The 12081-nt window shown below is 40.8% G+C and overlaps 1 protein-coding gene across 8 annotated transcripts; it reads right to left on the reverse strand.

The window, feature by feature from the left end:
- Positions 1–872: 872 nt before the first annotated feature.
- On the reverse strand, positions 873–11030 carry LOC112221834 (POU domain, class 6, transcription factor 1). 8 transcript variants are annotated; one of them, XM_024384203.2, is made up of 12 exons: positions 10751–11030; positions 8282–8377; positions 7794–7838; positions 6916–7129; positions 6637–6782; positions 6288–6528; positions 5936–6147; positions 4726–4884; positions 4240–4482; positions 3931–4066; positions 3566–3734; positions 873–3268 (listed from the first exon to the last, which is right to left on the reverse strand). In XM_024384203.2, exons 2-12 carry the CDS (start codon positions 8333–8335, stop codon positions 2920–2922), a joined length of 1968 nt encoding a protein of 655 aa, XP_024239971.1. In that variant the 5' UTR covers positions 8336–8377; positions 10751–11030; the 3' UTR covers positions 873–2919. The 8 variants fall into 8 exon arrangements, with proteins under 8 accessions (XP_024239971.1, XP_024239973.1, XP_024239972.1 ...); XM_024384205.2 differs by having other exon boundaries at positions 6943–7129; positions 10660–11030; XM_024384204.2 differs by having other exon boundaries at positions 5936–6144; positions 10660–11030.
- Positions 11031–12081: the final 1051 nt, after the last annotated feature.

The raw sequence follows: 12081 nt of genomic DNA on the forward strand, positions 1-12081 counted from the left end.
ACTTGGGAGCCAGGCCCAGCCAGTCAGTGAGTTTTTCCCCTGAAAAGGGCTTTATTACAGACAGAAATACTCTTCAGTTTTATCAGCTGTTGGTGTGGCTGGTCTGAGACCATCCCGCAGGTGAGGAAGCCGGATATGGAGGTCCTGGGCTGGCGTGGTTACTCGTGGTCTGCGGTTGTGAGGCCGGTTGGAGGTACAGCCAAATTCTACAAAACGACGTGGGTGGCAGCTTATGGTAGTGACATGAACGTTAAATTATCTGCCAACTGCTCTGCATGCTATTTGCACACTCCTTCAACACGAGACATCTGTGGCAGTGTTGTGTGACAAAACTTCACATTTTAGTGGCCTTTTATTGTCCCCAGCACAAGGTGCACCTGTGTAATTATCATGCTTTTTAATCAACTTCTTGATATGCCACATCTGTCAGGTGGATGGATTACCTTGGCAAAGGAGAAACGCTCACTCACAGGGATGTAAACAAATTTGTGCAAAAACTTGAGAGAAATAAGCTTTTTGTGCATATGGAACATTTCTGGGATCTTTTATTTCAGCTCATCAAACACAGGACCAACACTTTACATGTTGCATTTATATTTTTGTTGAGTGGATCATTGGTTTATATACACATCATTGGTGCTCAAAGATGCCATAATTGGACATATACAAAGAAGAGTCCTCTATCATTCTCTATGGTATTTGTGGCTCTGAAGAGACTATATATGTGTGAAATATGACATAATCCCTTTGAAAGGCTAGAGCCACAAATCATTTTTACTAGAGGTTAAGGTCTAGAGAAAGGACAAAGGATTGTTCTTGTGTGAGATAGACCTATTTTTTAAGTCACAAGTCAAGACAATAAAAGACCCAGACAGTGTTCAGTAAGCCTTTATTTGGCATAGAATGCCCAGATCAGAAATCACATAATAGTCACTCTCATGACCTCATCTATTAAAATGTATTGCTGGTTCTATACTGCACACCTTATACAACAAGTGTAAATAATATGTGTTATGCCCAACATCAACAAAATGTGTGATATAGTTAAAATCTGAAAACTACACTATTAAACTGTGTTGACATTGGATTTGCATTTGCATTCTGTCATCTCAACATTTTTCAGACAAAAGACAATTCACTGGGGAGAATACTAAAAAAACATTTTAGGTTATAGCTACCTCGGAAATGGCAGTTGTGTAACATAACACATGATTCATATAGCAGTTATTTTCTTCCTCTCTGAAAACATAATATCAATCTTAAAAGGCAATTATGGGGAACAAATGAATTACACGGTTCAGCATGGCATATCACAGACATAGACAAACATCAGAATATGAATTATATTCATTTGGGACCACAAAGGACTAAATATTGTAGTTTATTCTCATTCGGTCATGTACCATAAAGGCTTAAGATAACCTTACAAAATTGATGCTCATTTACGCATAGAAGTTTGACCATTAAAAATTGTTAGCATATGTATGTCAAGCAAAACATTATCAACCACTTAAATATGCTGGGTAACCAGTTGCCATTTGCTACATTTTCAAATATGTTGGATAGACCAGACATAAAAACCAATGAAGATTCAACATTTTCTAGAACAATAAACATTATAGATTTCCAAATGTAATACACTTTATTTAGCTTTTGCCTACAAAGCTGTATCCTTCCATTGCAGTCGACTGCACTCACCTGCAATCAAGGCTTTTCATTAGTTATCTTGTTTGAGATAAGTTATCTCTAAAGTGCAAACAATTACGAGGTTATAGAAAAGGGCAGGGAAGCCATTAGTTCCTTCAATTTTTGTTTGTCCCTAAAATACCATTCCTTTTAGCTAAGAATCCATATTTCATATACATGAATAATAATCATCAAAAACTACAACATATGAATCAATTAATTCACATAGTCATGTTCTATTATTCAATCAATTTGATTTAATTAGATAATTATTTTTGTCATGTAAGTATTCTCAATATACAGTACACATTCAACCACACGGACACCTGACTCATTTGAGACAGGCAATGTTTTAAACTCTTCACTGTGTGACGTCTGCTGATGGACCATGCTGGGCTGACATCTGTTAACTATTTGAAATAATGTATGTGTGTCTTTATAGGTGAACTAATCCAAAATGAGAACCTTCACTATGGTAAACAAAGGGGCATTGCTTTTGGATGCATTTGCTGTTTATGTTTTGGTTGTGTTTCAGATTATTTTATGCCAAATAGAAATGAATGGTAAGTAATGGATTGTTTCATTTTGGAGTAACTGTTATTGTAAATAAGAAAATAATATGTTTCTAAACACTTCTACCATGATTACGGATAATCCTGAATGAATTGTGAATAATGATGAGTGAGAAAGTTAGACGCACAAATATTGTGCGTACCAGTTCCAAACCTATATTTTTGGTGGCACCCGCATAATATCAGAACAGATTGATTGGATGTTGTACAACTGTAAGCAAATATCTTTAAAGGCCATTGCTATAAAATTCATAGACAGCCACTTACAAAACAGTATGGTAAGTGTATAAAACCAGGTGTATCAAAATTCTAGCCATTGCTTTACAAATGGCATAATATATCAATAAATGAAACAAGAGGTTGTCAAACTGACAAGAGGGTCTGTGAACATTAACCCAATCACGTTTCACATGCAATGTCTTTCTTTCACTCCCCCCCCCACACACACACGTCAAAACAAAAAGAGATAACTGAGTTTTCTATGTCCATATAGTAAGACTCGGTTCAAGTGTCATTCAGTGTCCTTATCCTTCCCAAAGTCCATATAATTTTTTACTTACTAAGCTTGACTGTGTTACGGTCTTTACAAAACGTTTTTCTTGAGCTGATTATGCTGTCCTTCCAACTTTCCTACTAGTCAACGGCCGCTTACTGCACAGGATTAAGGCTGAACTTGAAACACATTGATCTTGCTGGTGTTTTTCAGTGTCTGCCGCCTGTTGCAGAACCATACACGGACAACCTCACGGTCATAGTTGAGCTCCTTAGCGATTTCCGTAATCTCCTGGCCCGTTGGCAGGGCATTCTTCTCAAAGTAGGTGTTGAGCACTTCGATGGCCTGCGGGGTGAAGCTGGTGCGACGCTTGCGTTTCTTGGACGGCTCACCACCCACAAATTCCATCAAATTCTGCTGACCCTTTTGGTTCCATAGCTCTGCTTCGGCCAGCCACCGCTCCAGCACGGGCTTCAGTTTCTGAGCACTCTTGGGTGTAATGTCCAGCTTCTCAAACCTGCAAGAAGCAACAACTTAGAAACTAATAACACAGTAGCCTCTGATCAACCAGATTGAACCACACATCTACTCTTTCAAAAAATACCTGAACCCCAGTTCATCTTTATTTAAGTGTCAGAGCTACTATCCTGTAACATTCCTACTATAGTATCAAGACTTTCAAAATATAACCCTTGAAATACAATGTCCATAGCACACCAACGTACCCTATTTATCATATGTGATAGAATGGATTTCAGAAACCTCCTACTGTGATGCCTGCAACCACCCCACCCAGTAGACCAGAGGAGTTTACCTGCAGATGGCAGACTGGCTGTAGGCCGGGCCCTCTGTAGCCGTGAGGGCCTGTCCCACTTGTGTCTGCGTCAGCCCCAGGGACAGCCGGCGGATCTTGAAGTTCTTGGCAAACTCTCGAATCTCTTCCAGATTAATGCCCTCCTCATCCGTGCACCCTTGCTGTGGCTCTAAAAATGCGAATAGACATAGCAGATAGAAATATCGACCTACCTACTTGTAAAAAATATCTATGTTTCGAGAGAAGCTGCTGCTTTTCCTTGGCCGGGTTCACTTGAAAAATATGTAAATGTCAATGTGACTTCCCTGGTTAAATATAGGATTTAATTCATAATTAGTTTTTTTTTTTAAATGTGAACCACGTACTGCTGACAAGCTGTCCCACGGTGGGTGTGTCTCCACAGGTGATATGGACTGAGGAGGAGATTGGAGTGACTGTCTTCATTGCAAACGGTTGTGGGGCGATGATCACAGGTGATTGCGTAACAGTTGTTACCTGAGCCTGAGGGGAAATGTCTGTCAGCAATGGATTAATGGTAACATCCAAAAGGCAAAAAATACTCACCATTCTCACATTAAACCAATTTCAACCAACAGCACATAAAAACAGCATTTCCAATTTTTCTGAAATTCTGATGGAGCACTCATAAGGACAAAATTGGTGGAGAGGGGTACCTGGGTGCTGGGCTTTGAGAATGTCACAGGAACATTATGCTTGGGAATAATAGCAGCAGAAGTGGGGACTGTAGCAGGTCCATTTCCTATGGTGGCAATGATCTGGCCCTGGTTGTTCAGAACCAGCTGTGGCTGGACTGTCTGGACCTGCAGGCCTTGAAAGCCCTGGAGATTCAGAGCCTGAGTAGCAGCCCCTCCTGTCAGTGAGGCAGGGTTCAGCATCAGGGGGATGGTTCCAATCACCTGGATGCCATATTTAGAGAATTGTATTTATTTATTAGTAACACTATACAAAATAATTGATAAATATTTTATAAGTTCTTCATTAACTGATTATCATAATACTATAAACTTTAAAATAAATACAAGTTTATAAATCTATAATAACAGTCATAACACATTAGTTGAAATTGTGTGATTGTTATTTTGATCCTTGAAAAATAGTGAACATGTTTGCTTGGTGGTTATGTTTGCACTATAACCCACCTGTCCCTGTGCGTTGGTGATGATCTGGCTGGTGATTCCAGACATGGCACTGGTGATGATGGGAGTGGAAGTGAGGGAGCTGATGAACTGAGGCTGAGCCCCTAGAGACGCAGCACTGATCTGAGAGGAGAGGAACGGAGGCATCCAGAACATATTGTTCTACTATCGATAATGTCATCATTTTGAATACAAGGTACAATATATTCAACAGTGTGGATGAACAACAAGGAAATATTAAACCATCTGCTCAAGTTATACAAACTTTAAAGTGTACACGCGTACCTGTATACAGGTTGGAAATGGCAGATTTGGGCACTGACAAGCGGCTAAATTATAATGCAGTAGCTGTACAGTAACATGCTATAAATTACATTTTGGGTTCCATGTAGAACCCTCTGTAGAAAGGGATCTACAATATAGGTTCCACCAACAACCAAAAAGGGTTCTTCAAAGGGTTCTCCTAGGGGGACAGCTGAATAACCCTTTAAAATGTCATATAGCACCTTTTCTTCTAAGAGTGTAAAACTCATGTCATATACAGTGACAACTGTTATGTTTGATGTACAGTTACAAGATGACATGGTGTCATACCCTGGGTTGTTCTGAATAGAATGATCTTGTTTGTCTATTGTGAAGAAAATCCGCTGCAGAACACACACCTGAATGCATACAAGACTCCTTTCTATGCGCACCAAAATTACGATCCACTTCTCTGAATTGCCCTGTGAAAGCCTTACACTGTAAGATCGTACTTTATAACTTAGAATAGAACAAGCTTTCAAATGATGCCCACCTGACCCAGACTGCGATTTATAATGGGCTGTCTTTGGATTGTGTAAACAACTACGGTAATGGCGGGGATGCAGTGTTGTGTTCCAAACATAACAAGTGTGCTTGCTCTAGTTCCTCAAAGCCACAGCTAGGAGAGATAAAAAAAAAAAAGTAAAACTTATTGTTGAAGATTATTCTTAGAGTCCTGAAAGTGCATTGAAATTACATAGGAAATACACATAAAATAACCGGTGTAATGTTTGAATTAAGTCTTGTGTCAGGTGAACTGTTGTGTCCTCAACTTTGGTCTAATAATTTAATCTCCATATTTATTCTCTAAGAAATATTTCAATTTAGCCCCATCCATATGCTGTAGGCCAATTTCCACGAGTGTAAAGGGTTAACTCACATACACGATAATACAGAAACACATTCTTACAATGGCAGGGTTGATGGAGAGGCCTGCAGACTGGAGTGTTGACACAGACACACTGGGCTGAGAGACGGACGGCATGGCCTGGGTCAGTTGTGCTGCAGCCACCTGCGTGTTCTGCTGAGCCTGCTGCATAGCTGCCTGGACCTGCTGTAGTGATGCTGTCTGAGACTGGAAAACCGCCTGCTGGGTCTGGACAGGGTTTAGCACCGTGGCTGCTGGGAAAGAAGAACCCAAACACATACTGATAAAGCATCACTGTCCCCCATGTGGTAGCCAAAAAACTATTGACTGTTGATTCAATGTGGATGAATGCAGAGATTCACATTCTGTGAAGTGTGTATGTCTGCCGTCTCACTTTGCAAGCCTTGTAAGCCTTGCAAGCCGGCAAAGGGTAGTTTGAGGAGGCCTCCGGACTGGCTGGCAGCTGAAAGGCCAGGGAGTGTGGCTACGTTGCTGGTGGGGAAGGTGAGGACAGCCAGGCCCTGGCCCCCCATGGACCCTGCCATGCTGAGGGGGATGAGCAGGGGCTGGCCCAGGGAGCCTGTCTGGGCCATCATCCCTGTCATCAGAGTGGCCAGACCATCCTGGGTCAGGACCTACAGGGAAGGAGGATGGGGTTTATTAGAAATAAATAAGATCCAAATTATTGGCAGATGAAGGAACCACACATGACACATTTTTCTTGTTTGTTTAATTGTTCTCACCTGTTGACAGCCCTGCAAGCTCTGCACAGTGATGGGCATGGTGGCCTGTGGCTGCGACAGGGAGACACTGATGGGAACTGCAGTCTGAGCAAGAGTCTGGACCGCAGAGGCTGCAGAATCGACAGCCACCACCTGGTCCCCCAGCACTGACAGCACAGAGAGAGAACACACTGTGTTTGTCTACCATCAGCACACACCACACATCACTCTTAAAGCATTTTTACACTGCAGCATTAAACAAGATGCAGTTTAACCTGTATTGCATGGAGTCTAACCTACCGTATCGGTATCCTACAAAGGGCTCACCTACTCCCCCAGTGTTGTGGGGTGCTGGCGGGCTGTCCTGTGTTCCTGCCTCAGGCTGCTTAGCCTGATTACTCACATCCTCACCCCCCAAATCAGTCCTCCCATCAGGCATTAAGGATGGAAGAGAGGCTTGATCTACCTCCACTTCCAGGACACGGATCGTCTCATGACCAGACATCACGATCACCTGTGCAGCAGAACACAAGACCGGGGCTCATATTTTAAAAAGTGTCTCAGAGTAGGGGTGCTGATCTAGGATCAGTTTCGCCTTTTAGATCATATGAATAAGACTACATGGAAATGAGAGACCTGGTCGTAGATCAGCACTCCTGCTGAGATAAGCTTAATTGGAATACAAGCACAGGTCACGCAACTACACAATAAATGACTCATCACCTATTCTCAGCAGCGTAAATGTTTTTGCTCTGAGCCATGACCAGGAATATATTTCATTATGTAGTAATAATGTAATTATAAGGCATATACATCCAGGCTAGGCTCAGTGTACCTCCATTCAAATTATCAGATGTTGCCATACCAGTCGGTCTCTATCTACTGAGACAACCCAGGTAAAGGACAATGTCTATTGGTTACTTGTAGAACAGAACATGAGTTTACACGTGCAAAACCATGCCACAGGAGCATAACCTGTCATCGTGTTTTGTCAACAATGGTGGTCAGCTACTCCCTCTCCATTTCCTTATACAAATAATCCAATGTGTATATTATTAGTAAATATAACTAAGCAAAGACATGATGCATGCGTGGATGCAGCCATGAAAGATGTGAAGGAGAGGCACAGAAAACCTGAGCTGGAGGGCAAGGTGCAGACAGAGAGACTGAAAGCATACCTGGTTGTTTTTGGTAAGGAATTTCAATGGGCAGGAACCTAATGGCTGAAAAAATGTCTGCAGTCAGACAGTGAATGGCTAAGGAGAACAACAGAGAGGCCAAGCACACACACGTTAGGACACAATGAACCAAAACAAAAGCACACAAATGGGAAAAAAACATTGGTATAACAAAACTACAACAAAGAGCATCAGCCAACAAGCATCTCAAGCAATGCTTTCTGAGAGCTCCCCTCGCAACAAAACATTATAAATTGCTTTATAGTTTGCTGACTATGAGTGTAAAGGACACAGCCGGAGTGAACATACAGTATATCAACCTCAAGATGACCGTGTGGGGTTAATCACTCCAAATATATGGTGACATGGAGGTGGCAACAGCTTATGACAGAGGACTATGAAGGAGAGGCAACACAGACTTTTAAAGTTGGGCAGGGGTGTGTTACTAACGTGATATCAGGTAGTGTTGACATTGAGGTTAGTGGTACCTGTTCATTGACAGTGAGGGGTGTGTCAGCAGCAGGGAGATCCTGAAGGTCCATGGTTCAGTGCTCTCACCACCAAGCAGTCACTGTCTTGACATTCTAAGAGAGTAGAAAGAATACTGTACCATCAAAACTACCAGGTTAGCCTATGTGAATTGTGTTTTCCATCTACAGTACCAGTCAAACGTTTGGACACACCTACTCATTCAAGGTTTATTTTTTATTATGTTCTACATTGTAGAATAATAGTGAAGACATCAAAACGATGAAATAACACATATGGAATCATGTAGTAAACAAAAAAGTGTTACAAAAATCTAAATATATTTGAGATTCTTCAAAGTAGCCACTCTTTGACTTGATGACAGCTTTGCACACTCTTGGCATTCTCTCAACCAGCTTCATGAAGTAGTAAGCTGGAATGCATTTCAATTAACAGTTGTCACTTGTTAAAATAATGAATTTCCTCCTTAATGCGTTTGAGCCAATCAGTTGTGTTGTGACAAGGTAGGGGTGGTATACAGAAGACAGCCCTATTTGGTAAAAGACCAAGTCCATATTAGGACAAGAACAGCTCAAATAAGCAAAGAGAAACGACAGTCCATCATTACTTTGAGTCATGAAGGTCAGTCAATACGGAAAATGTCAAGAACTTTGAAAGTTTCTTCAAATGCAGTCGCAAAAACCATCAAGCGCTATGATGAAACTGGCTCTCATGAGGACCGCCACAGGAAAGGAAGACCCAGAGTTACCTCTGCTGCAGAGGATAAGTTCATTAGATTTAACTGCACCTCAGATTGCAGTCCAAATAAATGTTCAAGTAACAGATAAATATCAACATCAACTGTTCAGAGGAGACTGCAAGAATCAGGCCTTCATGGTCGAATTGCTGCAAAGAAACCACTACTAAAGGACACCAATAAGAAGAAGAGTCTTGCTTGGGCCAAGAAACACGAGCAATGGACATTAGACCGGTGGAAATTTGTCCTTTGGTCCAAATATGAGATTTTTGGTTCCAGATTTTTGCACTTAGTGGGACTATCATTTGTTTTCAACAGTACAATGACCCAACACACCTCTAGGCTGTGTAAGGGCTATTTGACCAAGAAGGAGAGTGATGGAGCGCTCCATCAGATGACCTGGTCTCCACAATCACCTGACCTCAACCCAATTGAGATGGTTTGGGTTGAGTTGGACTGCAGAGTGAAGGAACAACAGCCAACAAGTGCTCAGCAAATGTGGGAACTCCTTCAAGACTGTTGGAAAAGCATTCCTTGTGAAGCTGGTTGAGAGAGTGCCAAGAGTGTGCAAAGCTGTCATCAAATCAAAGGGTGGCTACTTTGAGGAATCTCAAATATAAAATGTATTTTGATTTGTTTAACACTTTTTTGGTAACTACATAAATCCATATGTGTTATTTCATAGTTTTGATGTCTTCACTATTATTCTACAATGTATGAAATAGTAAAAATAAAGAAAAACACTTGAATGAGTAGGTGTGTCCAAACTATTGACTGGTACTGTATGTATATTTATTTTGGGTTGGGGGTGGGGAGACAGTCGGGGTCTCGACTTTCTGTTGAGTTAGAATATTTCGCTTCGGGCCCCAAAAAGGCCCTGACGGCATGTGTATGGTTCCGATTTTTTTGTGTTCCCCACCCAAATCAAAGTTGCCCATTCGTAAGTTAAAGAGTATAAAAACAACTAACCATATGACGCCTCAAGAGTGACAGCACTAGAAATAGAACTAGGAGATTTAGTCTGGACACAGTGTAGGCCTACTTGTACTGGGGGCTACAGGGGTGCACACACACAGTAATAATATACTTTATGACTTGATTTTTCATGAAGGCAAAGTCTGTGTCAAATTAAACATATGAATAATGCACCAAGAACAGGCAGCTTCTTGATAATAGGTGGCCTAGCCCTAGAAGATAGGCCCTCCTACAGTATGTCCGCCCAAAACATCTAGCTTTCTAGAATGATGACAGCTGAAAAATGACTATTCGATTATCAAATATTTTAACGTAACATCAAAAAGATCAGTGCAGCGCAGGACACTCCAACACAGAAATTATATATCTGTCAACTTCAGCAGGTGTTGATCCCCGTGCACCACCCACAATCTAGCCGCAATAAAAGTATCGCCGTGTACTTATTTGAGGACACGATGTTAACCATAAAATATGCCGCGACAAAAATCACCCGCTATTCCATGCCTGGGGTCTGCATTTTATGTATTTCCCTCTCTTTATCATAAATATATAAATTATGCTAATTAAGAGCATTGCATATTAACAAAAAAACGAATTTCCTCTCGCCATTTCGTCGCGCTATAGCGGATGGAAGTCTTAAACTGAAAGCAAAGCAAAGCAACTTACCGTAAATGTGTCTTATTTTCTGAGGTTCTCCTCTTTTAAAAATCTTTGCCACAGTTTGTTTTAGTCACATATAATAAAAAATTCATCTCACCGCTCCAGATAGGCGCTATGGCTGCACACAAAAGAGGCATTTGCATTGATAAGGAGGGTTGGCAACGTGAAGATCCTTTCTTTCTTAATATTTAATGACGGTCCCTTCGGTACTACAATTCAGATGACCTATATTCCTCAAGATACCATCTAAAATCGACTTCTGCTGTAAAGACCAATGGAAAATACCACCAATATTACAACAAATCTGGCCTTTTGCCCTACGTCATGAACATAATTTATGCAAGGGATATCTTGCATGGAAAAATGTCTGCTTCGACTTGAGAGGAGCCATGGCTGCCTTAAAGGGAAAGTGCATATTTAAAAGTATAGTTTTTTAGCACGTTGGCTTTTTTAATAATATTTTTTAAATCTGTGGTACAGAATATAATGTAGCAGCAAAGAGACTACGTGGAACTTTTCCCCCAGGAGGTCAAAAAGGGTCCACTGGTCTAGAAATACTGTCCAGAAGTAATTACTTCATTGAACAGATGGGACACACCCATGAGCATAAATTGTTTCCCTAAATACTAAGGCTTTCTGTTTTCACTAGATAATAGTAAGCTGTTGTCACATATCACATGTACCATTGGTATAGAGTTTTGATCGATTATATATGACCTACTATGCTGAGCACCATATTTCACTGCATTTCTCTTAGAGGAATAGACCTTGGTGTGTTTTCACTCTATTTTTCTTGCCAGCTGGCAGACACTGGCATTTGCATGCATTTGTAGTGTATTGCCATGGAGCTCAAAGGGAGAGCTGAGCTTTTTGAATCTTTAATTAGCCCCATGGCAAGTGCTCTCTACTGTCTGTTCAATCACAATGTGATCTATCATCGAAGCTGAAATATTCCTGCCAAGAATTTACTAACTGTCACTTAATGATCAGAATAGTGTATAAAATGATTTTGAATCAAATTGCTATAGCATCCTACATATCATCCCCCTGGTGCGCATTAGTGATGATGTGGTGAGGTACCCCCAATTGTTTTCTTATGGATCAGAAAAGCAACTAATTATTTTTTATAATGATGAACGTCAAATAGGTTATTAGACTAGGAAGTATTTGAAGACTAGCAGAATAAACAGCCGAAAACGTAAAGCAAATATATTAATTTTAATTATCTTGAATGTTATTCAACAGTTTATATCTAGATTTGGTTGAGTACCTTCAGTGCCCACGTATCCAATGCCATGGAACATTTTTTAAATATAAAGAAAACTACAACGTAAATTGAACCAGTTAGGTAATGTAAAACAACTTAAACAGCGCACGCACTTTCACCCCTAGAATGGGAGTGGCTAAGTACATATGACGTAATTGCAT

This window comes from Oncorhynchus tshawytscha, linkage group LG22 (genome assembly GCF_018296145.1).
Source record: "Oncorhynchus tshawytscha isolate Ot180627B linkage group LG22, Otsh_v2.0, whole genome shotgun sequence".
Lineage (NCBI taxonomy): Eukaryota > Metazoa > Chordata > Actinopteri > Salmoniformes > Salmonidae > Oncorhynchus > Oncorhynchus tshawytscha.